The sequence below is a fragment of the Lepus europaeus genome, chromosome 10, assembly GCF_033115175.1.
Source record: "Lepus europaeus isolate LE1 chromosome 10, mLepTim1.pri, whole genome shotgun sequence".
Classification (NCBI taxonomy): Eukaryota; Metazoa; Chordata; class Mammalia; order Lagomorpha; family Leporidae; genus Lepus; species Lepus europaeus.
In genome coordinates this window covers 24703574-24729436 of record NC_084836.1, presented here as the reverse complement: position 1 = coordinate 24729436, position 25863 = coordinate 24703574, and the positions used below count along the sequence as shown (strand labels likewise).

The 25863-nt window shown below is 51.1% G+C and overlaps 1 protein-coding gene across 2 annotated transcripts in view; it reads left to right on the top strand.

Annotated features, from left to right (window-relative positions):
- Positions 1-208: 208 nt before the first annotated feature.
- The window catches only part of ELK3 (ETS transcription factor ELK3), a 71187-nt gene continuing 45532 nt past the window's right edge, over positions 209-25863 (top strand). For both annotated transcript variants that reach the window (XM_062203090.1, XM_062203089.1), the window contains exons 1-2: positions 209-548; positions 25314-25522. In XM_062203090.1, coding sequence (XP_062059074.1) covers positions 25316-25522 — 207 coding nt within the window. In that variant the 5' untranslated portion in view covers positions 209-548; positions 25314-25315. The remainder of the gene's footprint in view (positions 549-25313; positions 25523-25863) is intronic.

Below are 25863 nucleotides of genomic sequence, written 5' to 3'. Positions count from 1 at the left end.
CCGGGGGCTGGGCACGACCCCGCCGCCCTGGTCCCCAGCGCAGGGACCCCCCCCCCCCCATCCACCCCAGCGGGCGAGCAGGGATCCCCACCCCCGGAGGCTCCTCCCCGGGGGTGGCTGAGCAGGAAGCGCAGCCGGCGGCGGGCGGGGGCGCGCGGGCGGCGTGGGGCGTGCGGGCCCGGGGCGGCGGGAATGCGCGGGCCTCGGCGGGCAGCCCCGGCGCACAGCCGCGGCCGGGGCGCGCGGCGCGGGGCGGAAAAGCCTGTTTACACAGCCTGCACACCGCCTGGGGAATAATGCAGGAAAGGAAGTGAGCCGGCTCGGCCTGACTGCTCCAACTTCCTGCTCTCACACACACCAGAGGAGGGGGGGGGGGTGAAAAAAAGAGGAGCGAGAGAAAGAAAAAAAAAGGGGGAAAAATCAGGATCTCATTACAAGAGCAACAGAGCGTCTGCAGACGCCTGTCAGCATGGCAAGTCGGGGGCTTTCGCCCGGGTCCTCCTAGACCTTGCCCCGAAGACGGCTCCTGAAGGCTCCCCCGCGTCTGGGTAGGCATCGGGGCTCCGCCTGTTGCGCGCACTCCTGCAAAGTTTGCTCCGGGGTGGCTGCTTCGCCTCTTCCCTGCGGGTGGGGGTGGGGGTGGGGCGCGGGTGGGCGCTGCGGGGTGGCCCGCGGGCCGAGGGCGCCTCGGGGATGCTGCTGCTGCGCCCGCGCCGCCGGGGCAGCGCGGGGACTCTGCGCGAGTGGCTCCCGGCCCCCCGCCCCAAGGCTGCGGGTACGGGGAGCGGGGCCCGGCGGTCCTCGGGTCCCTACAAGGAGCGGGGAGCCGGGCGCGGGGGTGGGCTGCGTGCCTGGACGCTGGACCGTGACTGACCTTCCAGTGCCGGGGGGACAGAGCGCGCGGGTGCTCGGACCCGAGGAGGGAGGCAGACCGGGATGGAGCGGGAGGGGACTCGGTGGGGCAGGGGGCAGCGTCCCAGCAGGTGACCCCCGCCCGGGTCGCCGCCCCAGGCGCGAGCCCAGGCGGACATTTAAACGCCAGTGGAGCCTTGACACGGTTTTGGAGAAGGACCCGGCCAGAGAGGGGTCTGGCTTGGAGCTGGAAGGCGGCCCATGGTGTGACTGTAACTTTGGGCAGGGGGGTTAGGATTTTGGAGAAGGGGATTTTTTTTTTTTTTTTAAAGGTCTTGGCTGTGTGTTTTCTGAACCGAATCATCCCAGGGAGCTGGTGTCGTTAGGCGGCGGGTGGGGGTGGGGGCGAGAAATGGGATTTAAGAAACTGCAAAAGGGGCTTTTTTAGAGAAAAAAAAAAAAAACGAGTGTCGGGAGAGTTTCTGGCTTGTCTGGAAACAGCAAGACTAATTGCCATGCGCTTCCGCTTTGAAACTGGCAGCCGACAGCGTCTTGAAAATGACTCACTGGAGGAGCTCACAAAGAAACTGTGGTTTGCTCCTTCTCAGGTTTATGTATTTGTGCCTTTTACAGTTTCCTTTGTAGTGTTCGAGGGGCCCCCGCCCCTTCCCCGCCAGCCCCCTCCCGTCCGGCCTCCTTTGAAAGCCCCCAGCCGTTCCTTAACTCTGCCCAGTCCCCCCCCTCCCACCCCCAGCCCGGGTCGGGGGGCCGGGGTTGGGGTGGGGGGAGGCCGGGTTGTTGTTGGAGTTGGCTGGGGAGAGGGTTAAAGGGATTCTGCTGCTGCAGGGGGAAAAAGTTCCCTGAATTTTCCACTGGCTGCCGCAGGAAGAGAGAGCCCCTTTAGTCATTGCTAAGTAATGTCTGCACACACACCAACTAATCTCATTAGGAGTTTCCGCTGCTCGGCACTGGAGGGGTTTTGTGCAGCCTCCATCAGCCAGGGGAGCCCAGCGCTGGGGAGGGAGCCCAGGGAGGGCTGTTTGCTTAGGGGGACGGCTGCCCCGCCAGCCTCTGCAGGGCAGCATCCTGTAAATTTGGAAGCCCCTTTGGCCATTTTGGAGTTGAGACCTGCAGGGTTTGCTTTGTGTGTGTGGGGGGGGGGGGGGGGGGAAGGCAGGTACCCTGGCCCTGGCTGCTCAAACACGCCCACCCTCTCCCATCTGTGGGCTTCAGTCTTTGTTGAGGGGGCCAGGGCCAATCGGGACTGGAAGGGGTTGCTGCGGACCTGGCGTGTTCCGGGCATCTGCTGATGAGTTAAATCGATTTTTGAGCCTTCCTGCTCTGATCTCTCTGGCACACATTTGTTTGGGAAAGATCAGTTAGGAGTTTGAATTTATAGAATTATAAAACTACAAAGCGTGTTACAGGAGGCCTTGCGGGTCAGATGGTGGAGCAGACGGTCCATAAGTGCTCTTCAGTTTCCAGTAATGACCCCGACTGCCCAGCCCGCTGAGGATGAAAAGTGATGGCCCTTCTATGCCAAATATAGCAAAGGCCTTCTGGTTATTTTTTTTTTTAAACCTTTAAATGTTCTCTAGAAATGTGTAGTTACTAAAAAGGATAAAGAATTTCAAGGAACCCGATAAAACCACAGGGCCCCGTCATTGACAAGGACATGGTGCCCCTCGGGGGGTTCTGAAGGTGCAGGCATTTCTTACAGTGGCGGAGTGTGTCCTAAAAACAGCCCAGGGTGTGAGTCAGTGGGCATGAGTACAGGATGTCCCTAACGCCGTGCCTGGCACAGAGTAGGTGCTCAGGAAATGGTGGCATCCAGAGCTGCAGCAGGAGGACAGAAATGACATTCGATGAAGAAAGCTGACATTCTGCTGGAGCGTTAAGGATGGCAGTTGTAAATACTCTCAAGTGTGTTTCATCTGAAGAAAACGGAGGTCCCTGGAATCCTTCTTCCCAGCAAGTTGTTATTTGGGATACATATGGTTTTTTTTTTTTTTCTTTTAATTATGTAAGCTTGCCGTTTGCTTATTTTCAAGTTGGTTATTCATTTTATTGGTTTATAGACACGCTATAGATGATGTTAACCATTTCTCATTTTTTTAAAGGATTTTATTTGGAAAGTAGAGGTAAAGAGAAAGAGAAAGAGGGAGAAACCGAGAAAGAGACCGTAAATCTGCTGGTTCACTTCCCAAATGGCCACAATGATCAGGGCTGGGCCCAGCCAAAGCCAGGAGCTTCCTCTAGGTCTCCCACGTGGGTGCAGGGGCCCAAGCACTTGGGCCATCTTCAGCCATTTTCCCAGGTGCATCAGCAGGGAGTGGGATCAGAAGTGGAGCAGCTGAGACTTGAACTGGTGCCTATGTGGGATGCCGGCACTGCAGGTGGCAGCTTTATCCTCTGTGCCAGAGCACCAGCCCCCGTGCAGTTAATTTCTGTGTATGGTTATCAACTGTAAGTCACTTCTGCCTCTTGGGAGACAGATGGCATTATCAAGACATTCTGGTTGTTACAGCCGGGGAGGGCGCTATTGGCATATAGTGGGTAGATGCCAGGGATGCTGTGAACATCCCACAATGCATAGGAAGCCCTCCACCCCCAAAGAATTTTTAAACCCAAAATGTCAGTAGTGCCCAGATTGAGAAATTCTTATTTACCTTAGTCATGGTGATGGGGATGAAAACTCTTTCACATGCATTTATTCCATGAATGCGACATTTAGTGAGTTGCATGTTTCTGCTAGTATGTAACAGTATTCATGAACTTTCTCTTGTTTTGGTCACTGATGTGTGATAAAGGGGGGCATATGCTGGTGCACAGTGACGGCAGACCCTCTGTGAGCTGAGTTAGCCCATCTCACAACCTCTGCGGGCATGGCGTCTTCATGGACTCACGTGCTCACACCAGTGCATTGTGGACCAGAGTGGTGGTGGCTCAGATGGAGGAGAGCAGTTATTTTTCAACCCCATTTGCATTTTGAAATTACCTAAATATTTATTAATGAGTTCCTTTTTCTTATGTAAAACATTAAATAATCTGAAACTACAAGGATACAGTAAATGTCACTCTGAGATCATGCATTAAAATTTTTGTACCAATTTTTTTGGAACCTGACTTTTCCCCAGAGTGGTTTTAAGGGACTTCCAGGCAGTGTATATCAATTAAAACACATCTTCTTCACTGTCAGATACTGGATGTTGTGTGGTGTGTCTTCCCCAGTTAGGCTTAGATACCTGAGTCAGAAGGCCAATTTGGTGCCATGAAATAGTGCAGCGCACCATCTGTTGGCAAACCCAAGACACAATAAAAACCATGTAAGGATGGGACTTCCTGGAGGAGTGTTTTTAAGTGAGGGTGAGTGACTGCTCACTAAGGCAGAGCTTTGCTCCCTTCCAGCCCAGAGAGTAGGACTCGGTCATCCGTGTGTTTCCCAGTCCTAGGGCTTCCCTTTAAGTCGTTTTTTTTTTTTTTTTTTTAATTCTTTTTATTTAGTCAGCGTTAAAACAGAGAGGAGGAGAGGCAGAGAGGTCTTCCATCCACTGGTTCACTCCCCAGTTGACTGCAACAGCTGGAGCTGAGATTTGAAGCCGGGAGCCTGCCATCCTTAACGCTCCAGGGTGCAGGGGTCCAAGGACTTGGGCCATATTCTGCTTTCCCAGGCCATATTAGAGACCTAGATTGGAAGTAAAGCAGTCGGGACACGAACCAGCGCCCATATGGGATTCTGGCACTGCAGGCAGTGGCTTTACCCACTATGCTACAGCGCTGCCCCCCCACCTTTACATCTTAAAAACTGGGCTCTGTGCATTCTGCCTCTGCCCTGGTGACAGGCCTCTGGCCCTTCCCTAAGGGCCTGCACCTGAACACACGGCTGATGGGCTGGAAGGAGCCCACTCGGTGGGGTGTTATGGATCTTAGGTGGTAGTACCGTAATTCCACTTTGTCTTCAACTGATTTATAGGGTATATACTAGTGTGATAGTAGTTTGAAAGATTTTTTTGTTATTAAAAATGTTAATGTGAATTGCCTTTGGAGTATGTAGACAACCACATAAAAATTAAGTATATCTCATTATGCTATTACAATGTTGATATGTTTTTCTAGATTTTAAAGTGTGTGTGTGTATATAAACACATAGAACAGTTCGTTCTTGTTTCACACTGTATTTACTATCCTGTAATTTTTTTTCCACCTAACACGTCACATAACACATTTTAAAAATTAGACTAAAACCAAAATTATCACACATAGAGCTTGTATTTATTGATCTAATAAATGTGTTGACTCAACAATGGGTTGACATAATTTCTGCATGGACTTTTTTGTTTTTCCTTCTGTGGTTCAAGTAATGTTCTAAGAATGTTGTTCTCTTGACAGACTTGAGTTCCTACGTGCTGTGAAATTTGGGATTTTTGATGAGTTTCTCTGACTTAAGAATGAGTCATGATTTGTGAATATCAAGATGTAGTAACAGGAAGCCCAGGGCACTGCACGTCAAAATTGAGTGTTAAATGATGAGAGAGAAACTAAGATCAACTAGAAACACACCTTGAGATGATCTAACTAGGAAGGAGGAGGCAGGTGGGTTGTAAACATGTTGGCAACTCTTACTGTTACTGTCTCATTTTGTATCCATAGAGTTTCCAAACTTTGAAATTGGTGTTATAAATTGATTTTTTTTTAAGCTCAAGATTACAGTTGCCTGTGGCTGGTTTGAATTGAGGTCATTCAGCTTTTTGATTGAAACTGTGGCTTTGAGACCAAGAAAACTTTGGTTTTGTAATGTATAGTGTAGCCTCAGTAAATTGAATTAGTGTGTGTGTAACTTTCTGTTCACAAATCCTAAAGACCTTCAAAATTTGTAGATCGTTTAGTCTTTGAAGTAGCTATTCTATGCAGAAATTCGACTTGATTCCTACTCAAAACCAAAATAAAAATGCCCTTTATTCTACTATTGGAAGCTTACATATATGTCAGCAGGTTTAAAATAAGCTGTGAGCTGATTGTTTGAATAAACCAATTTGGTTGGAATTGCCCCTAGGAGTGAACTCATTGATTACTTTCTTTATCTTCATTTACACTTTCTAGAAAGTAATCACTAAATTATTCTAAGCACTAATCATTATTTTGTAACATGACTCAGTTACATATTTTTGAAGAAATTAAAGTAATGGCTTTATTAATGGATTTTAGCTTGAATTGGACTAAATTTATTCATACATTCTAAAAAGACCTAAAGCTTTAAAGTATTTTTAAAGCTATTCTAAGAACCATTCATGATTATCTTGGTATAATATGAGAGTGTTGGGATAGGTATAAATCACACATTTCTGGTTACTTTTTCTTAATATTGGTGAGGCTAAGTCTCATTTACTCCAGGCTATAAAGAATATACGCCTTTTGGAGTCTCCATGCCATTTTTTTAAAAGTTGAAGTGTAACAACACACTAAAACACACCATCGTTAAGTGTTCTAAGCATCCATGTAATTCCCTCCAAAACTGAGAATATTTTCACCACCTTGGAACATTCCCTGTATGCTTGCTTATTAACTGTCCTTGATTCCATCATGGGAGTTTTATGATTCTATCATGCAGATTCTTTAACCCCAGAACATCTTGAGAAAATCCTGCGTATTTAATCTGTTTGGTTTAAATAAGCCATTAGCATACCTGTGATTCCACATCATCCAATAAGAGGAAAAAATCCCATCTACGTTATTGAGCTCCAAAAAGTATTTAGCCAGAAGTAGAGGTAGTGTGAGTACTAGGTAGTGTGAGTACTGTGAGAAAGGAGACATTCCCAGGAAACGGGATGTGACCTGATCTGGGGCCTCAGTTTCCTTGGCTGGATGGCAGAGTGATTGAAGTAGAGCAGCTGGGATAATCCCCTTTTGAGGCAGAGGTAGTATTTGTGTGCTACTTTTTTTTTTTTTTTAACGGAAATGACTTAAGAGTTGGGCAAATGTGAATTTTTGCCATCTTACCCAAATAGCCAACATTTGCACATATACAACAACTTCAGTCGACTGTGCTGTTTTCTGGTGGGGAACAAGGGTTCCCTGTAAGGGTCCCCTTCTGTCTCTGGACCCCTTTATTGAAGCACGTCTCAAAGGAAGAGTGGCCCAGTGCTGTGCCTCTTGTCCTCTTCGTTGGCGGTTTGTAGCGGGCAGTGCTCTTCTCTGATGCTCACAGTTGCCTCTGACTGCCTCTGGCTTGGATGCTGAGTAGGCCCTGATGAGATTTTGGTCACCCAGGGAAATCCCTGCCCCTTCCTCCTGACGCTCCTTGAGAGTGCGCTGCTTCCCCCTGCACCGCATCTTGGGGTTCCCTCATCCCCGCCACCCCACCCTGAGCCAGCGTGTTCCTCTGAAAACATGCACGTGACCTTGTTACTCTTCTGCACATCTTCTGGTGGCCTCGGCTTAGGTGCCGGGGTGGGCGGGGTCCAGCCCGAGTGTCCTGCCCACTGGCTGTATGAGGTCTGCAGAATCACGTGGTCAGGCCTTGCCCAGGCAACCATGGGCGGGACTGGGGATTCAGGAAATCTACATCAGGCTAATTTTTAAGTTAACTGTATATGGCCTGCAGATGACGTTATAAATATCCAAATGGCCCTGACCGGAAAAAAGGCTCCCCACCCCGAGTTAGGATGGAGACCCAAATCCTCCCCACGGGTACCAGCCTTCCTCAGCTCAGATGCTTCACGTGTGGGCACTGGGCCTTTGCCAATGCTCCTCTCCCTCCGGGGAGTCCTCTCCCTCGCCCTGCTTCGGGTTTTCTCTCTCTGCTTTGCCAGTGAGTAGTCGGTCACCCTTCAGCTCACAGCCCAGCCCTCGCCTCCCTGGGAGCCTTGGGTGTGCTCCGGGCGAGAGCTGCCTCGGTCAGTCATCCCTGGCCTTCAGCATCCTCATCCCGGACTTGAGTCCCAGGTTTCCTCATTACCTGAGTTCTCTGTCCAACGTCTTGCTCTCCAGACATAGGCACTGGGTAGTTCCAGGTGTGTATATATCTAGGGACAGGGCCAGTGTCCCTGCTGATTCATGTCTACTCTTTACCTAAAACTCGGGAACCAAGTTCTTGCAATTACATGGTATCTCCTGTTTTATGAAGCCACCATCCAAATCTTGAACCTGCCTCATTTTTTTTTCTTAATGTCACCCTTTTTAAAGATTTGTTTGTTTGCAAGGCAGTTATACAGAGAGAAACATAGACCTTCTACCCACTGATTCATTCCCCAAATGGCCACAATGGCTGTGGCTAGGACTGGGCCAGGCTGAGACTAGGAGCTTCATCCGGGTCTCTCATGTGGGTGGCAGGAGCGCAAGTAGTTGAGTCATGTGCTGCTGCTTTCCCAGACACATTAACAGGGAGGTGGATCGGAAGTGGAGCAGCCGGGGCTGGAACCGACTCATGTATGGAAAGCCGGCATCTTTGCCCGTGGCAGTGGTGGCTTAACCCCCCCCACAGCACAGCACCGGCCCACCTTTGACGGATGTGGATTGTGATGGGTTCCACATCTGTAGTACCCATCAGGCTGGAAGCCCCCTCTGGGCTTGCATCTGTTTTCCTCGTTCTTTGTCCATCCCGGCTCTTTGTGCGATACCTGGAATGTGGTGAATTAAAAGCAATGTGAAGGGAGGGGAAACTTGGCAGTTGATCTGTATAGCCTCCCTTGTTTTGCCATTGGACTTGATAAAGCACTTTGTTGCTGTGCTCGAAGGAAACTTTCCTAGAGTGAGTTACTTGGATTAGTAACAGGCAGGTCTCTAGATTAAACCATAAAGAGCATCAAGAAGGTCTTCCGTGTCTTTATTTTTTTTTTCAGACTTGCAGGAAGAGTTGATACATAGAAATCAGGCTAGTTTATTAAATCCCAAGGGGACAAACATTAGCTCAGTGTTCGATACCAGAGTTGCTGTTCTTGGAGTAGTTGGTTAACCGCTAGGTAACTCGTAGGGTGATAAAGCTGGAAAGAGGCTGAATGCAAAGTTCTTTGGTATTAGAATCAATCATTCTGGATCAACTCTCACTACTCTTCTACTAAAGATTTCATTGCCCAGATTTTCATAGTTCCCTTGGGCAATCAATGTTGAGTACTGTAATAGTAGTTAAAAAGCCTTCTTACACTGAAACCTATGTGCTATTTTTGTCCATTTTATGAAAATGATGTTTCTGATTGAATTACTTTTCTGAAATGTAACAGTTCTTGCTTGAAAGGTGGAGATGACGGACATCTCCCATCCTCTGGTTCGCCTGCCCAGATGCCTGCTGTGGCTCTGGTTTCACCAGGTGGAAGCCAGCAGCCGGAGCTCAAGCTGGGTCTCCCACCTAGGTGGCGGGGACCTAGGCACCTGAGGCCTCACCTTCTACCTCACAGGGTACGTGTCAGCAGGAAGCTGGGATCGAAGTAGAGCCGGGACTGGGGACTTCATTAGGGGCTGCAGGCATCCTGAGCAGTGTCTTAGCTGTGGCACTGAATGCACTGGGCCCGTGAGCTGTAAAATCGCAGAAGACCATGCCTGTGTGATTGTGAAGAGGCGAATGGCTAAGTACCCAAAACCTCTTTTGGTAAAGAAGAGTAGGTCTGATAACTAACTCTCGCTGCATTTTTGCCAAGGAGCAATTTACTAATAGTCAAAAGTTGATTAACCAGAATGTAAGAGTGGATTTTTCTCCCTGTGTTTGTTTGGCAGGGAAAAAAAAAATGAAAGCAACAACAGCAGTGGCAATAATGGGACAAGCCCTGGGGTTTATTCCAGTGTATGTTCCTGGGTAACTGCAGGAATCCCACCCCGCCTGCACCTGTACCTGGTCCTCATCCCTGGAATGGAGCACACTGAAGCCTAGAAAGATTATAATAGTGTTCGGTGGTATTCTAAGCAGTGAAGCATCATGTAGATATTATTACAGTAGTTTCCTTACACTAAAAGTTAAGAACATTTCTCTGGTTTTTACTCATTGAATAGAAATGCAGCTGCTCCACTTTATTGGAGTGTGGAAGGTTTCCTTTAGAGGCTAAAACTTGAGCCCCAGGTGGAGTTCATTGGAAAATGAAATAGGGATGTGCCTTTGACTCAGCGGTTGAGATGCCCATGTGCCTGGGTTTGTTACCTGAGTCCAAGGTCCAGATTCTAGCTTCCTAGTAACATAGGCCTTGGGAAGCAGCAGTGATGGCTGAAGTAGCTGGGTCCCTGTCACTCACATGGGCGGCCTGGATTGAGTTCCCAGCTCCTGGCTTCTGCTCGAGCTTTGCCCAACCGTTTCGTTCATTTGGGGAGTGAACCAGCACATAGAATCTCGGTCTCTCTCTCCCTCTCTCTCTCCCTCTCTCTCTCCCTCTCTCTCTCCCTCTCTCTCTCCCTCTCTCTCTCCCTCTCTCTCTCCCTCTCTCTCTCCCTCTCTCTCTCCCTCTCTCTCTCCCTCTCTCTCTCCCTCTCTCTCTCCCTCTCTCTCTCCCTCTCTCTCTCCCTCTCTCTCTCCCTCTCTCCCTCTCTCTCTCTCTCCCTCTCTCTCTCCCTCTCCCTCCCTCTCTTCCCTCCCTCTCTCCCTCCCTCTCTCCCTCCCTCTCTCCCTCCCTCTCTCCCTCCCTCTCTCCCTCCCTCTCTCCCTCTCTCTCTCCCTCTCCCTCTCCTCTCCCTGCCCTTCGAATAAATACATTTAAAAAGCACTTTTTAAAAGAAGCAAACTGATGTTGGAAGGCGAGAAGCTTGTGCCCACACGCATGTTTGTGTATAGGATGGGATGATGAAGGGACGTTTGGATATAAGAGGAAAAATGGTGTGACTGCCCGTATAGGAGTTGAGCCTAGTTCTGTACAGAGTGCAAAAGGGACTGTAAGTGACGTTTCTTCACCAGGCAGAAGCGTGGCCTCACTGAGAGGGCAGGAGAGAACTGGATTTATTGTGTAGCTTTCAAGAAAGGAGAAAGCTTATTAGATTTCTGTCATTTTAATAAGTCCTGTTATGAACACACAAAAGAGGCTTAAACACTTAGTGCCATCTGGAAGACTGTATGATAGGTGACGTGCTCAGTTGTCAGCGTTTGATCTTACATCTGAAATTCTCAGGAATCCAGGATTCGTGAGCACTGACAGAAAGCTGTAGCTCTTCATGACCTGCCTGTTTTCCAACCCAGGCCCCAGATGCTGATCATGTAGACCAGAGGGCATTGGCGTGGGGTGCGTCTGTCTGTCTGTCTCTCCAAAGAATGCCTGCAGAGGCTCCTTGTCCCTGTCTGTGCTGTGTGTCGGACTCGGGCAGAAAGGTGTTTGATGGCGTGACTTCACCTTCGATAGCTGGAGCAACACCCAGAGAGTCTGCTCAGCTACTCAGTGTTCCCGGCCATGCTGACTTCGCTTTTTCAGTTGTGTTCGAATCTCAATTTTGCATTTATGTTACTTGGATAAATGGAGTGAACTGAGACTTAAATTCAAAAACACGAAGTGGATGACTTTGATTATGCAAGTGTATGCTGTTTGAAGATGTCTGGAATCGAACCTACAAACCCAAGTGTGCCGTGCTTGTCGAACTGTCAGGAGGTTGCTGCTCTCAAAGCCGATCTTTGCCCTGCTTTGATTTTAAATCGAGCCGAACCACAAGACCAGCAACCTTCTTCGGCCTTTGCCACATCCTTTGTTCTTCTTAGAACCTAAATATGTGACCTAGTAGTCTGTCTTTAAGAGGATAGACACTTAAGATTGTCCATGCACCGTTTGATTACAATAATTTACCTAATAAAAAGGGTGATTATTATTTTTTTTTAAGCCAGAGAATACAAGATCACTTTAGGCAGGTTCTAGCTTTTATTTGGCACAGTTACTAGGAGGGAACCTCAAGAAGTTTGTGGGGAAAATGGGTTGGAGGGTAAGCTTATTTTGCAGAAACTTGAAATGTGTGTTTGTGTGTTCCCCCTCCCCAGACTTTGTTGAAGATCCTGCATCAATGTATATGAAACGACTGTGGGAAGAGTAGACCTAGTAACAAGTTACACATGGCGTTTCAACAAGGGCCTCGCCAAGTTGGATGGCAGATTCCTTAGTGAGAATTAGAGACAGGGAGCATAGGGTGCGATGTGGTGGCCGGTGTGAGCACCACCCACAGCTGCTCCCTCCCATCGGGTGTGTCTGGTGGCCCTTGTGTGATGACATTTTTGGACAGGCATTAATGGATTGTTGGTCTGTCCTTCAGTTTTCATGTTTTGTTCATTTATTCATATACTTATGTATTTGAGAGGCAGAGAAATGGAGCTCCTGTCTGCTGGTTCACTCCCTATATACCTGTGATCAGGAGTGAAGCCAGGGACTCGATCCCGGTCTCCCCTGGGGTGGCAGAGACCCCGTCCCTGGAGCCATCACTTGCTGCCTTTGGACAGTTGCAGTCAGTAGCTGGAGCCCGGAGTTGAGCCTGAGCCCCATGATGGGGGACAGCCCAACCGGCATCTTAACCACGAGCAAACGCCTACCCCTTGCTTGTTCGTTGATTCTCTGCATTTTGGCAGTTACTTAAAAAATAGGTTTTAAGTGAGGCATAGGGAGAAAGTTAATTTTGAAATCCCTTGATGTCTATTTTTGCAGCAGTTTTCTTAGAAGTAACTACCCACCAGGAGCACCAAGATATTTTAAATGTGTTCCCTGTACTGTCATCCACGCAAGGCAGGCTTACTTTTAAATAGACATTCAGTAAAAAGTGAGAGGCCTTTTTTTTTCCACCTTCACACCATTCTATTTGTACTTTGTGTTAGAACTGGATCAGAAGTTATGTACAGTTAGAAGAAACCGTGTGTTTGCCGTCGTAACCATCCTGTGTTGTAAGACCTGCTGTCCATATGCAAAAATGTGACCAAAACAGCATGCATGTGGAGAGAGTAAGGCTGTGAAAGGGAGAGTTACTGCCTTTGGGACCTGCCATGCAGCCAGTGTCCCCCACAGATGTCCACCACGTGAGCAGGTGATGCTGTTTGGAAATCTGTAGGTTCCCAGCTTTTTTTTTTTTTTATAAGATCTCTTCTTCCAAGGGGAATATATTATCATCCCAGATTTATGTACAAATGTTTATACCTCGAGTTAATTTGCATTTCCTAACCCATAAAAGAGTTTGAGGAGAACGGCGAAGAAAAGCAGCGAAGCTAAAGTGGCCGTGGAATCAGAGGCCTGGAGAGTCTGTTTCCTTGCTGCAGTCACCGCCCCTGTGAGCTGCTCTCTGTGCTTAGAAGTCTCTAGAGATGTCGCTGGTCCCCTCGCTCAGATTCCAGTAACTCGGAACGGCTTCTGTGCAAATGCCCCAAGGAGTGGGATCCAGAGACGAGCGAACTTGGCCACCACGTACTGCAGCCTGCATCTTGACATGGCCAGCAACCAGTACATCTTGGCAAATGTTAAATTTCGGAAAGGAAAAAAGATTGCTGATGTGGTGGCTCTTCGTAAATAACCAGCAGCTCCAATATGGTCTGATAGGAAGTTTGAAGCCCGATCTTGTCCTGCTAAGTGTTTCTCGAAGCTCCTTTTCTGTGTCTACCGTGTTGAAAAGATTTCAAGTGGCTTCCCTGGGTCTGCTGTTGAGGGCGGGAGTCTTCAGCGGCTCGAGCATCCAGAAATGGCTGAAACAGTGGTGCTTTATTATTTTAAGTTCTGTGGAGAAGACAGAGTTCCCTGTTTTCCCGGGAGGAGCGTGGCCTCTCTGCGTCTCCAGGCCACCACCAGGGCATTCTGTGAAGGACAGTTGGAAAGAGAAGGTCAAGGGTTCCAATTGCTCCATCCAGTTCCCAAGCAAATGTGAGCCCCGTGTGTCACGCGGGCGTGAGAAGCAGGCGCTAGAGGAGAGAGCGATGTCTTGGTGATGGCAGGGAACGGAGACCGACTGAACCAGCCTACAGAAGGCAGAGGGGTCCCTGGGGGCCTGGGACAGGGAGTGCCAGCGATGCCCATCGTGGAAGGAGTTATGGGGAGAGAGGGTTCTAACTTTCACCAGGGTAGAACTCTGGAAGCAGAATGTGCAGATGTCAGAGGTGACCCTGATGGGTGCAGCCGGGCAAGGGGAAGGTGCGCAGGTGGTTGGGTGCTTCCCTGCCAGACCCCGCCCATTGCTGCGTCAGACCTGGGAAGCTGAGCACAGCTGGTCCCCAGCGTCCCCTGGGATCCTTCTGGAAGGAAGGGATGGTGTCGCAGCCCACACTTGAGCCCACCTGGAGTCCTTCCTCCCCAGGGTTCCACCGTCCTTGCTGACATGGGGGGTGGGGGAGCCCAGCGTGTGGGGGTGGTGTGTGCATGCACACACGTGCGCATGTGCAAGACGGAGACAAGGGGAGACGTGATGTTAAAGGGCTCCTGTGAGTGGAACACAGTGCCGGAGTGCATCCATGGAAAAAAGAACAGTGACCAGGTTTCTAGCTAGAAAAGTGAAGACCCGAATTTTCCTTTACTGACTACATTTTATCCTGTGTGTGTGTGTGTGTGTGTGCGTGCGCGCGCCACTGTTTCCACTGGGTGGTGCTGCAGGAATTCCTACCTTTTGCCTTGGGTCTACCCTTCCCAGAAAGAGAGCCCTAACGCATAATTGAAGGAAGTCCTGATTTAGAAAGATTTTACAGTTGCCACACAATAGAAGAGCTTAGAGGATGCTCGGGCAGGAAATGTTGCAGTCTCTGGATGTGGAAAAACCATCATGGCTTTGTGTGGTGCAAAAGCCCCCTCTCTGCACGGGGCTTGCACTTTGGACCCTTGCTACCTTCGTGTTCAGCCCGGAGCTTTCCAGCTTATCTGGAAGACGATTTCCTCCTAGAGGAAGCCGTAGGTACAGTTTGACTTGCAGAAAACTGTCTTACAGGACCTGAGTCGGTACATGCTTCTATACATGTGAAGACAGCCGCAGGTTTGAGGAAAGATCCCTGGGAAGGCTCTATGTGAAGCTGAGGCATTGTTCCATCCTTACTTTAGAGTTCGTTTCCACAGTGAATGTGGTCACACGGGCTACGTGTGGTTGCTTTCAAGATTATTTTTGTCATCACGAGTCTCGGCTTTGATCACGTTCATGGACCAAGCTGGAGAGGGCTGGGGCTGGCCTTGCGGGTGGGGAGATGGGAAGAGAGAAGCTGATGTCCCTGCCTCAGATCACTGCCTACGGAGGCCTTGGCTGCCCTGAGACTGCGTGTGTCCTGACTTCCAACACTGCCTCTGTGCACTGCCCTGGATCTTACCCATAGGACAAACAATTTGAGTAAAATGTTTTTCCATTTGAGCAAAGGCCTCTGAAATGCAGGAATCCCAGAGTCGGGTGGGTGTGGGGGTGAAGGAGAGACACACTCACTGGAGGTGAGGGTGTTTATTAGTCGAGGCTCAAGATTAAGGTCAGTGAGCAAGATTTTACTAGGTTGTACTGACTGCACACAGTGGTTCGTAAGACACATTGTGATCCTCTTGAAATTCCAAACGCTGCCTTCTCAGAACCCCTGGAGGGGAAAACTGTTTTCACTGGAAAGCCTTTGAGGTCCCGCTGGGTGCCGGGTCCCCTGCCATGTGCTGTGGCTGTGCAGACCCAGGGGCTCCCCAGCTGGCCCCTGGTCTAGCTGCAGCAGTCCTTGCCATGTGTCTCCGATGGGCAAGGCATGTGTGTTTGGGGCACTCTCTGGAGTCGGGCTGACTCGCTCAGGTCATCCTCTCGTTCTACCGTGCTGGGTCCAGGCCTCCCCACCACCCCCGGGGGTAGGGAGAAGCACTTATGGGATTCTTTCTGGGAACAGAACCTGCTGGGGCAACTGGAGTCCCAGATGCAGTGAAACCAGAAGGGAACGGGGAAACTGCAGGGTTGGTTCTCAGTGGATGTCGTGGTGTCCTGAAGTGAAACGGGACTCCTGTGACAGCAGTGGGGTGTGTGTTTAGTCTGGGTGGTGATGAAGAACCAGGACTTCAGGGCTACGCGCTCCAGACCCCGAGCCTCTGTTGGCCTCTGATTCTCCTGCAACCATGGACATCTTTTGCCTTCACAGTCATGGCTTCCTCGTGGGCAGAGTGAACCACGAGTCCTGCGTGCAAGCCCTGTGTAGTGAGCGGTCCTCGAACGTGAGCGCTGTGACAAGGTCGGTGCCTGTGCAAAGGGGCAGTGCGTTGTTTCTCGGCCTGCGCTCTGATCTCGAATTCCGTGAGCACAGGTTTGCTGCTGGCAGAGGGCTACAGCTCCGCCTTCTGCAGATGGGCGCTGTTCACGTGGAAGTTGGAAGCTATGGTTTAAATACCCTGTCGAAATTCTATGTATTTTGTAGAAATATCTCTTGTTTTTTTCCCCTATGGAATTCTATATTCTGCAAAGGGTCCATGAGACCAAATACACCAAGACACCGCCTCTGTACTGCACTTGGCTTTGTGTGTCTGTACCTGCCCTGTGTGTGTGATGTGTTTGAGGTTGAATATATGCCCTGATGGTCATGACTTTGATTCATGAAAAGCAACAATTTGATGTAGTTCAACCTAGCAGTTGTGATACTGTTAGGAAACATAAGTTGAAATACTATTGTAATGAGATTGATTATAATGAGGTACGACTGGAGCGTAGCTTCGTGTGTTCTTTGCCGAGATGTGCCGAGTGAAAATTCCTCAGGCAGCCGGGGCTCGCTCGTCCCGGGAATGTGACGTCACCTTGGCTTTGTGCAGGAAGGTGAGGTCGTCTTGAATGTTCACTGGGAACTTACTGGTGGCTTTATCACAGCTGCAGAATCCCTTTCTGGGCCCACACCCTTGCCGTATAAATGACTGCTCCTGGGAGAATCGGCTTCGGTGCCCTTGCCCTGGCGTGAATTCCCAGGGTTAATTGTGTGGGGGAGGAAGGACTTGGGGTCCTGAACCCCAGCGGTGATCCTGTGCAGGGTTAAAACAGAGCCGACACACGAGACAAAATGAAACCAGAGCTGCAATTACACAGTGGGACAGGTGTAGGAGACCGGGTTTCCTGTGGCCCATTTTCCAGTTTCCTGCCGGCAAGCTGCAGGAAAGGCAGCCGTGCGCTACGGAGTGGGGAGAGCTCGAGGGGGACGCATGCAACACAAAGGCAACAAAAACAGTGCAGAGAGGGAATGTTTGGGTTTTCATCCCCAAAATGCATCCAGGAAGTAACAGTGCATCTGTTTAAAGAAAGATCACTCTTGGCATAGCCTGGCCATCTACGTGGGTCTCTGGGCAGAGCAGGCACTGTTGTGCGCTGGGCCAACCTCTGGTTTAACGGGCTTACACCTCTGGTTCAGACATGGTTTGCCATTTGAATACAGTGGGTCGCCTGGAAGATCGTCCCTGCCATGCCCGGGACTTCTGAGTCTGTTTCCGGGGTGTGTGGGCCCGCGAGGAGGGGGATGTGGTTAACCCGGTGGCCGTCACGAACTGCAGCCTCTGTGGGACGGCTCCGGCTTCTGTCCCTGGAACCACCCAGCACAGCCTGTGGATGGGTCGAAGGTCATGCCTCGCAGGGTCCCTTGACTACCTGCCAGGCCATGTGGGCGGACGTGGGGCTCAGGTAGGCGGAAAACACTGGGGAAAGACACGAGGCCAGCTTCATCCTGAGGGAAGGGGGAAGATTCTGTCTGGGCTCGTGAGCTCACCGTAGAAGCCGCTGAAGCCATGTGTCAAGCACGAGACCGTGAAGAGCCAAAGACACCGATTGCCTGCCTACCTTTTTGGTGGGTGCCTGTTTGTCAGGTGCTGTGTTAGAGTTGCTGGGTGATGCCCATGAATGATGGCAGAAAAACTCGGTGTCTCCACCTATAGAATCCTCGCTGGGGGCATCTGTTGAAAGCCACTTGTAAGCCTTGTTGGAGGGGTGTGATGTCCCGGCCACTGAGCTAAAGTTAGCCCACTCACCATCTCCTTGAGATCCACTCGCTGCTTCCCGCGACACACTGCCTGTTCCTTGTTCACCTGGAACGGTGACCAGCTCTCCCTTTAAGCCCCCAAAGAACAAACCCCTGTACCAGGAACCTTAAGTTTGGGGACATTGCCCAGTTAAGGCTGCAGGAGGTCCCCACATGAGGCCGCCTGGCGTGGGATGAGATGAGGCTGGGTGCGAGATGGGAGGGATTGACTGAGATGCAGAAGTAGGATGGCCAGGGCCGCCTTCCTGGCCAGCGTTAAGGTAGCCATCCTTGGGGAAAGAAAACTATCCCGTGTGTAAGTCACTTCTCTGGCCAGAGACGGCTCAGGGCTCCAGAAGGGAAGGGGGTGGTTGTACGCACAGTTGCCGGTGTTGGTTTACGGCAGTAGTCATGCTCACCTCCAAGAAGCCTTTCTCTTGGCCTAGCTGGAAGAGTTTTGCAGTGTCGCTTAAAATCCCTGCAAACTGAGAGACAGATACAACATCTACCTCTCGTCTCCAGTTCTCTGTGCTCTCTGAAAACCGGGCGATCCGTAGCTATTCACAGAATGAATGAGAATCCAAGTGTGTTAATAGATGATAAGGGTTCCCAGGAATGTGAGCTTGGCCTTTGGCATTTTTTTGTGCACATAGTGATTGAGAATAATTTTGTCTTCTGGACAAAAAAACTTAAATGATCGTAGTTCCCCCTCACAAAAATAAGAGACTTCAGGATTTATGCCGCTTGTGTATATCAAATGTTACCCCTGGCTACTGAATGCCTTCAGGTGGTTCTGGGATGGGTTATTACAGACCCCAAATAACACAAAATGTTGTTTTCCAATTCCCTGTCATAGGCTCAGGGTTTGTTTCGTAGAATGACGTGCCCTTTCTTTTAGGCCGTGATAACACGAGGGTATTTGAAAAAGTTCATGGAAAATTGAATTAAGATGATAAATTTATTTTATGAGAAATCGTGAAATCCGTGCATAGTTTTTTCATAATTTTTTTAAAGATTTTTTATTTATTTGAGAGGTAGAGTTACAGATAGTGAGAGGGAGAGACAGAGAGAAAAGTTCACTCCCCAAATGGCTGCAATGACCGGAGCTGTGCCGATCCGAAGCCAGGAGCTTCTTCCGAGTCTCCCACACGGGTGCAGGGTCCCAAGGGCTTGGGCCATCTTCTACTGCTTTCGCAGGCCATAGCAGAGAGCCAGATGGGAAGAGGAGCAGCCAGGACTAGAACTGGCACCTATATGGGATACCGGTGCCGCAGGTGGAGGATTAACCTACTGTGCCACGGTGCCAGCCCCAGTTTTTCCATAATTAATATGCATTTTCCACAAACTTCCTGGAGGTCTCTTGTATGTGTGGATTTCAGAAGTTCTTGCACCAAAATCAGCCCGCTTTTTAAATGTCGTTTCCCGTGTTTAGCCCGAGTAACAGCATGAAGAGGCCTACTAGACACAACTCTGGACAGAAGGGTTGAACTTAGGAGAAGTTTTAGTAAGAAGGGTTTAGACAAGTCCTCACTTTTTATTTCAAACCATGCATGCTTTAAACATTTTGTTGATCTTTGTATTTGAGAGAAACAGAACTCCTACCCACCATTCTGCTCCCCAAATGCCCACAGTGACTGGGACAGGGCCACATTCAAGTTGGAAGCTAAGAACTGGATCCAAGTCTTCCACGTGGGTGCCAGGAACCCAACTACTTGAACCATCACGTGCTGCTTCCAAGGGTCTGCTTTAGCTGGAATCTAGAACGGGGAGCAGAGCCAGGGATCGAACCCAGGCCCTCAGATCTGGGACATAGGCATCGCAATGGGCAGCTTCACAACTAGGCCACGCACCTGCCCTCTCGTGTGTTTGAACAAACCAGGAGACATGTAGTTTATTTCATGGGTGTTTTCCTCCTATCCTGGGGCTCTGTCATTTCTGACTTTTTTTTATGTTGGCTAACATGAGTTGTCCACATCTAAGCTTAAGGACATCGGTAATAATCACTTTGCCCCCTCCACTCCCTGTGGTGCAGCTTGACGTATGAAACCAGGGATGTGCAAAGAGAAGCACCAGGTTGCCAGCAATAGAAAGGAGACTATAAATCCGTGGGTATTGGGACTTCTAAGAATGAAAACAAAGCCCTCATTTGCTGTAGGCAACACACATGAAGACGTCTGGCGCCACCTTGTGGCTGGAGGAAGGCACATCTGTCTAAGGTTTCTGGAAGGAGGGCGGGGACCGGGGTCCAGGGCCCCTGAAGCTGAGACCGCTTCCTGTGACCTGACCGCTCTTAGGAGGGAAGAGGGAACACCAGGGCACAGTGAGAGGCACCTTGGTGATTGCAGCTCCATCCAGATTTAAGAATGAATCAGAAATGAAAAAAGACGCAGAAAAGACAAAGAAGAATGCAAAAACTATTTCCGTATTATTTGTGTTCCTTAAAAACCAGAGTTGAAAGCCAGCAAGGAGGGCAGACAGAAGTAGAGACTGCCGCAGTGTCTCCTCCCTGCACCAGCAATCGGCCTGTTTAGTCTCGGGCCACCTCCGCTGCTCTGCCGTACGTTCACTGCCCTGGTGGCCGCTGGCTGAACCCCCGTGGGCCTGTTTCCAAGTAGACGTGGGCAGCCGTCAGGGGCCGTGTTGTCATCACGGCCCTGGGCTTGACACCTTAGAACGTTCTTGTCTCTTCTGCCCCACACACGGCTCCTCTTCCCCCTGGAGGCACCCGAGGAAGATGGGGTGGGAGCAGCACCTGAGGGCCCTCTTGGCTGAGGTCACAGAAGCCTAGAGGCCCCCGGCGTGGCGCAGCAGCTCCCGCCAGTGGGTCTTTATCAAGTTCTGTATTTATCTTCACTTTACTTGAAAGGCAGAATCGCTGTCTGCTGATTCAGTCCCTGAATACCCACAACAGCCAGGCTTGGACCAGGTTGAAGCCAGGAGCCTGGAACTCCATCCAGGTCCCTGCGTGGTTGGCAGGGATGCAAGAACTTGAGTCCTCACCTGCCACTTCCCAGAGTGAGCATTAGCAGGAAGCTAGATTGGAAGCGGAGCTGGGGTTTGTATTGGATACTCTGATATGAATGTCCCAAGCTGCGTATTAACTGTGGCACCAAATACACCTCCACCCCCAGTCATCCGGCATTTTTTTTTTTTTTTTTTGGACAGGCAGAATTAGAAAGGTCTTCCTTTTCCGTTGGTTCACCCCCCAGATAGCTGCTACGGCAGGTGTGTTGCACTGATCCAAAGCCAGGAGCTAGGCGCTTCCTCCTGGTCTCCCATGCGGGTGCAGGGCCCAAGCACTTGGGCCATCCTCCCCTGCCTTCCCGGGCCACAGCAGAGAGCTGGCCTGGAAGAGGAGCAACCGGGACTAGAACCCGGGGTGCCGGTGCCGCAGGTGGAAGATTAGCTAAGTGAGCCGCGGCGCCAGCCTCCAGTATTTCTTAGGCTGGAGTTCGAGAATATGAGCTCAGGGAACCGAGTTTCCTGCAAGAATTTATAAATCTTGTGCTTTGGTGTCCGCTGGTATGCACTGGCTACTGCCCCCCCACGTAGACCCACCCACTGTAATGGCATTGATGGCTCTGGCCAGAGCAGCTGGGCCTCCGGGATACCCCAGAGCGACTTCTGCATGTGGAAATGAGCTTTGGAGGTGCGATGCTGGGCCCACAAGGCAGTATCTCCCGGGCTCCTCTCCGAGTCTGTCACACATGGCCGGGATTCCCAACGGGGTAGCTCTGTCAGGTGACTGTAGTCGGGGACACTGGCAGAGGGGCCCGGGTGGAGGAGGGGAGTGAGGCCCACGGCTCCGGGCTGGGCCTGCCTGAGACAGGAGGGGCTTGGTCCCTCCTCCTCCCCCATACCCCCATAGGAGCCGGGTTGCTCACAAGCAATCCCCCGGGGCTCAGGGCCAGTTCCCTGGCTTTGCGGGGTCTCAGAGTCACCGGGGCAGCTCTGGGCTTCCTGGGTCACTGCTCCTTGCCTGCCTTCCGCTCAGTTTTGAAGCAGCAAGGTCCCTGTGCCTCTCTGGCAGTTCCCTCTCTGCTCTGTGACGTTTTTTGTCCACCCTGTTGCTCATGCCCTTGGCTTAGCCCTCTGCGGCCTAAGCATAGAGACCCGAACAGCCAGTCACCCCACCACCATCACCACCACCATCACCACTCCAGGAGTGTGCTGTCTCGAGTCTAGACACGCTTGACAATTGTGAATGTAGGTGCAAAGAGACTCCCCAGGTAATGGGGGAGTTCTGTTTACTTTCTAAAATGTTTTGTTTGAAAGGCAGAATTGGAGGGAGAGACCTATCTTATCCACTGGTTCACTCACCAAATGGCTGTGAGAGCTGGAGCTGGGCCGGACTGAAGCCAGGAGCTTCTTCCAGGTCTCCCACGTAGGTGCCAGGGTCACCCTCCACTGCTTTAGCGAGTTGGGTTGGAAGTGGAGCAGCCAGGACTCGAACAGGCGCCCATATGGGATACCAGCACTGCAGGCAGAGGCTTAGCCTTCTATGCCACAGCGCCGGCCTGGGAGTTCTGCTGAAACCAAGACACTGGACACTGTCATTGTCAACTTGCACTGTGGTGTTGCTGTGGAACAGCCAGTCCTGCGAGGCACTGGCTGCTAGAGGCATTGATTTTTCTCACAGGTTGGCCAAGGGGATGTTGCTGTGGACCATGGGTTGGTGGAGCTGGGCTCTGTGCTCTGGGTAGTTCATGTCAGCGTCATTTGTCTCCTAATGTGGCCACAGCTTCATGGACAGTGCTGGAACGCAGCAGGAAAAGTGCAGACTCAGGCCACCTCTCGAGACCCTGCCTCCAGGATGCCCTGTGGTGACTTCTGCTCAGTGGTGCATTGGCCAGATGGAGTCACATGGCCAGGCTCCAATCCGAGATGCGGAGGAGTAGACGTTTGGCCTAGGAGTTCACGTGCTGCTTGCAACGCCTATGGCTGCTGTCGGGGTTCCTTGCTTTGAGCCCTGGCTCCTGTTTCCAGTTCCTGCTTCCTGCTAGTGCGCACCCTGGGAGGCAGGAGTGATGGCTGAAGCATGTGGGCCCAGCCCCTGCCACCTGTGTGGGAGACCCAGATTGAGCTCTGGACTCTTGGTCCAGCCCTGGCTATTGTGGTTCACTCCATCTGAGTGCAACATGTTTTGATGCAAACATCAAAAGAAATGAATCCTTTAATTCCATTTTCCGTGAACTTTCTGATGTGCCATTGAATCAGCGGGCTGGGAACGAGTACTCCACCCGCTGCAGTGCAAGGCTGTAGTCTTACAGAGGTTAGGAGGGAGGCACTGAGACTGTTTAACCTGGCTGCCAGGGGGGTTTCTGAGCCACAGAACACCAGGGAAAGTGGTCCCGGGAAGTCCAAGGAGCTCTGGGAGGGGGTTGCCCTGCTCAGAAAAGCCTCCTATAAAACCCACGGGTAGATGGTTCACGTCAGTTAGGCTAGGGGTGGCCGTGGCTGGCCACTTTCTTACTGGCACAGGGACCGGAGCCCCAGCGACTCCCCCAGCCGCACCGCCAAAGCTGGCCTTCTGCCCTGTTGAATAGGTTCCTCTGAGCACTTCAAAGGTAGTGGAAAGCTTGCTGTCCCAAGCGCTTGGCCATGAAGACGTCAAGCAATCGAGACAACTGATAGCAATCCTTAGCACCAGTGCGAGGAGGAAGGTTGGCGGCTCATCCTCTGGGAACCCAAGTGTGGCTCACGTAAGCAGCTGGGGCCGCTGGCTGCCTGGCAGTCCCGATACAAAACCCGGGTGATGCCGTCGTGGTTTCTGAGCCAACAGCGGGAGGGTTTACTGCCTCGCAGATGGAGTGACCCTGGGCGGGTATTGATGCCTGTCAAGAAGATCCCCTTTAAAGACCCAACATAAAATGCCCCAGAGCATCCCTGAGCTGCGTTCCTTGGGCTGAGGGAGAAATGCACGTTGTGGGCGTGTTGTACCCACGTTGCCCGGAGCAAACAATGAGATGCATTCTCCTGGCCAAGCCTGGGAAGGGAAGCGGAAGTGGATGCCTTCGGGGTGACTGTTGTCACGCCTGTTGCTGGGTGGCGAGGGACGGGCCTCATTGTCCGACTCTGAAAGCTGCCCTTTTACAAGCAATGCCTGAGAGGAGCTGTGGAGTTGGCAAAAATCTGGCCACCCCGAAGGCTGGCCAGGCACTGGCTCTGGCTCCCATAGCTCTGCCTCTTCCTCACTGTCCCTTCCTGCCCTGAGGATGGCGGTGTGTGCTTGCTCTGGGAGAGAGGGTCGCTAGGTCTCCCTGCGCATGTCTCCCCCACCCCCCCAGCCTGGCTTGGGGGCTTCTCCCTGTGCCAGAAGCCAGCTTTCCACTCTGGTTTTCCATGGCAGCCTCGGTGTCCACCCCATCATGCCCAGGTCAACACTGAGGTCTCTCGAGGTGCCCACTTGGGGCAGTTCATCTGTGGTTGAAGCCTTTGAGGCCAGCCTAACCACCTCTTCTTTTTAACAAAATTTTCATTTATTTGAATGGCAGGGAGAGATTTTTTCTATCTGCTGGTTCATTTTCGAAATGACTATAATAGCCAGGACTGGGCCAGGTGGAAGTCGGGAGCCTGGAACTCACTCTGGGTCTCCCACATGGGTGCCAAGGACCCAACTGCTTAAAGCTATCGGCTGCTGCCTCCGGGGGGTACGTTAGTAGGAATCCAGAATGGGGAGTGTAGCTGGGACTTGAACCCAGGCACTGTGCATCCTAAGCAGTGTCCTAACTGCTGTGCTGTGCAGCATGGACCACATACACCCCTCCCAGCCCCTGCCTTTTCTTTCCTAATTAACTTAGGAATGTTGATAAAGCAAGTGGATTGTTACTGAGAATCTACACACCCCTTGCTTCAAAAAAGTCTTCAAGTGCTGAGGAATTCCGGAAGGCCCCTCTCAAGCTGGGTTAGGATAGATGCGGAGCTCACTAGTCCCCAACACCAGGGAACAGTACTTGGGGCAGAAGGAACAGTCCTGGGAAAGCTCACAGTGAAGTCTGAGCAAAACAATGTCTCTTAGACTTTCCTGTAAAAGCAGGATCCCTGTGCTTGGGATACCAGGGTGTGACCTGCAGCATGGCCGATGCCTGGGAAAGGGAAAAGCTCGTGCATCGGCAACGGCCACCTCTTCAGTTCCACGACTGCCTACTGACTGGACCCCTGCCGCATGTGGGCCTTGTGCTGGGTTACTGGAGTGCAGCTACAGTACAGACAGTGACCCTGTAACATCCCTTCTCAAGGCTCATCAGTGTAGTAGGGAAGGCAATCCTACCAGGATATACCATACTCCTCACCCCAGGAGGGTGCACTTGGCAGGTAGGGGGTATGAGGGACCGATAGGCAGGAGTAGACTCTGGTGTTAAGTGGGGCACCTATGGGTGGGGACTCGCTCTGCAGGGGGTCATGTCAGTCATCCTGGTGGGTTGTTCCCAGCGGGCGCTCTCAGGGCACATGTGTGTGGCTAACGTGTTTGAGGATCGCATGGTGTTCTGGGGGAATCTGAATCCTGGCTGCTCAGGAAGAGGCAGCCAGGAAGTGGTGGGTGTGGTGTGGCCTGTTGGGGTGGAAGGGAGAGCGGAGGTGGGGAGGCGCCCTGGCTCTGACCCGGCCCCTGTCCCTGCAGGCATGGAGAGTGCAATCACCCTGTGGCAGTTCCTGTTGCAGTTGCTCTTGGACCACAAACATGAGCACCTGATCTGCTGGACATCCAACGATGGTGAATTCAAGCTCCTCAAAGCCGAAGAAGTGGCCAAGCTGTGGGGACTCCGGAAAAACAAAACAAACATGAACTACGACAAGCTGAGCAGGGCCCTGCGCTACTATTACGACAAGGTAAACCCTGGGCCTTGCATGTGCCTGTGCTGGGAGTGCAGCGCCCCCTGCCTTGCTGAAGGCGCCAAGGGTGTGCTGTGAATCCAGTTAGAAAAAAGGTGGCTTTTTGTTTAGTTTTTGTTTCTGTTTTAAAAATGTAGGGATTTTTTTTTTTTTTTGGATGTTACCGTGGGTCAAGTTTTGTTCCCTCTGCATTTCTACTACAGTTTGCTGAAGAACTGTCTCACGATGGAAATAGATGTCAGGGGGTCCCGGGGCTTCCCTGCTGTTGCACTGTTTGGGCGACAGAGTGGATGTGAAAGTCTGTTTATCCCGCCGGGTTTGTAGTTCTCAGTGGCCTA